Raw genomic sequence first — 2231 nt, forward strand, 5'->3', positions numbered from 1 at the left:
TGGTTTTCAATATACTCGTTGTTTCACGTCTTTTGTGTTGAAGTTCGAAGTGTTAAAGATCTTTGTGAAAGGTCGCTGTAGCCTTGTGAACCGAACATTTTCGCGGCAAGTGCGCTAAGGTAGGTCAGGGGTTGTCTTGAACTTCGTGCTACTCGTTATTGGCTAACGATAGGTTGGTGCTGCGAGCGCACGAGGTTTCGCGCCTTCAGGTTTTGCGCCAACTCAGGTGTTGGTTTGTTGGTTGCTGATGTAGGCGGCTCGAGGATCTCTGTCAAGTTCTCGCTTGAGTAGTGAGCGCCAAGCATTAGCGACTCTATTGCTTGGACGCTCACTTTTGCATTCGCCTTTCAGCACGCAACCACCACCCTCACGCCGTCAACACCGCTAACAACGCAACCCCTCCTGGGTAAGAACTCTGGGAGCGCGAACTACAAAGTGGCCGAGGTGAACCGACTGCTGGACTTGGTGGAGCAGTACCTGCCACTCGGAAAAGACGAATGGGAGCGGCTAGCAAGTGACTTTAACTCGACGCGACCCCGTAGCTGGGCGGAACGCGACTTCGACAGTCTGCGCCGGACGTTCAAGGCTCTTTACAGCACGCGCAAGCCGACCGGCAAGGCCAACATCCCGCCGCACATTGAGCGCGCGAAGGACCTGAAAAGAGCCGTGGATGACAAGGCAAATGTCATTGAGATGGACGATTGCGTTAAAGAAGATAGTGATGAGGAGCCGGACGAAGAGAACGAAGAAGAGGAGGAACGAGCGATCGAGCCCGACTTCAGCTTCAATTATGAACCGGATGACACACTCTTCCCCGATCGTGATGCTGGAGGAAGCACCGTCGATATCGGGACCGACGCGCAGAGTGGTGCGTCCTTATCCACCTCCACCGGCTTGGAATCCTCTGTAGATGCAGCTGAAACCGCTGCACACTCGGCTAGTAAGGGCGCGCGAGGCAATGCTCACCCTGTCCTTGACGTCCGTGTAGGAGTGGATGGTCTGGAAGCATTTGCACCCACAATTGAACTCGGTTCCTCCACCGGACCAGCACCAACGCGCTCTCTGCGCTCGGCAGGACTCCGAAGGCGGAAAGCCACCCCGAGCCGCCAACACGACGAAACCGAAGGCCAGGAAGACCAAGTCTGGACAGCGCCCAGACAACCATGAAGGAGCAGGTGGTCGTGGCTTCAACGATCTGCAGGCTTCATCTAACCGTCTCGGAGGCGGTGACTTACGTATATTTCGTGTTAGACTCGTAACGAAGCGATCCAGCGAAGAGGGCGACCTTGAAAGTGCAGAGGCGAGCTTTGCGAAAGGGAAGCGCATGAGAGCTGTACTGGCTACTGAAGCTCTACAGCAGAAGCTCGCGAAGATCCAGCAAGCGTCCTCAAGCCTCGGAGGCAGCATGATGGAGTTGGTACTGATCATGCGTGAAGAAAATGAGCTGAAAGCCGAAGCTCGTCGAGCCGAAGAAGATGAGTGTCGGCGTGACGAGCTATCTGCCCGTGAAGAACGTTACCAAGCTGAAAAAAAAGATGCCGAGGAACGCCGTCGTCAGGAGAGTTTGGAGTGAGATGAACGTGCTCGTCGCGACCGAGAAGACGCCCGCTTGCGCACGCAGGAACTGACGATGCTCATCGGCGCGTTGACGAAGAAGGTATCGCCTTAAAAACATTAAGGAGTCGACAAACCTTTGGTCTTTCGACTTGGTCAACCGTAGGATGACGTCACAGAGAACCAAGACGAGGAAGAGATCGACTCCAAGAGCTGCAGGTTAGAACTCTAGCAAAACCGCAAACGAGAAGACACAGCAAGGCTCCTTCCTATTCAGCATTTCATTTCCACTTAGCCTCCTTCGTATTCAGCATTTCATTTCCACTTAGCCTTGGTTAACTCAAACATTACAGCCAAACCCGTTTGCGTCTCAGTCCGATGTAGTCGAGATATCCATGTCTCCGCTGAAAGTAGTGCGGACTTGTGAAATTCCAACCGTTCTTACTCTGTAGATGATCAAACGGAACATATTGCTGATACGCAGACCGCGGAGCTCGGGGTCATAGGGCAGCGGGACATTTAACCGGCTATAGACCTTCTGGATGCTACCCATTCCCCACTCCGCGGCCTGCCGTACGGAAATGATCGCATTGTGCATCGTTCGGGCGGTGCTTCGTAGAGAGGGCTGGATGCGATCGATGTCCCCATCCTTGAGGGGAGTCAAAATTCAACCCGTC

At 53.9% G+C, this 2231-nt stretch overlaps 2 protein-coding genes across 2 annotated transcripts; one reads left to right on the forward strand and one right to left on the reverse strand.

Moving 5' to 3' along the window:
- Positions 1-497: 497 nt before the first annotated feature.
- On the forward strand, positions 498-1573 carry PPTG_13748 (hypothetical protein; the record flags this gene model as incomplete). The annotated part of the gene is made up of 3 exons (XM_008910133.1): positions 498-514; positions 543-906; positions 989-1573. The coding sequence occupies 3 exons, from the start codon at positions 498-500 to the stop codon at positions 1571-1573; spliced, it is 966 nt and encodes a 321-aa protein (XP_008908381.1).
- Positions 1574-1924: 351 nt separating this feature from the next.
- PPTG_23368 (hypothetical protein) lies at positions 1925-2152 on the reverse strand (the record flags this gene model as incomplete). Its single annotated transcript, XM_008910134.1, has 1 exon — positions 1925-2152. The coding sequence occupies one exon, from the start codon at positions 2150-2152 to the stop codon at positions 1925-1927; it is 228 nt and encodes a 75-aa protein (XP_008908382.1).
- Positions 2153-2231: the final 79 nt, after the last annotated feature.

The sequence above is a fragment of the Phytophthora parasitica genome (assembly GCF_000247585.1).
Source record: "Phytophthora parasitica INRA-310 unplaced genomic scaffold supercont2.36, whole genome shotgun sequence".
Taxonomy (NCBI): Eukaryota; Oomycota; class Peronosporomycetes; order Peronosporales; family Peronosporaceae; genus Phytophthora; species Phytophthora nicotianae.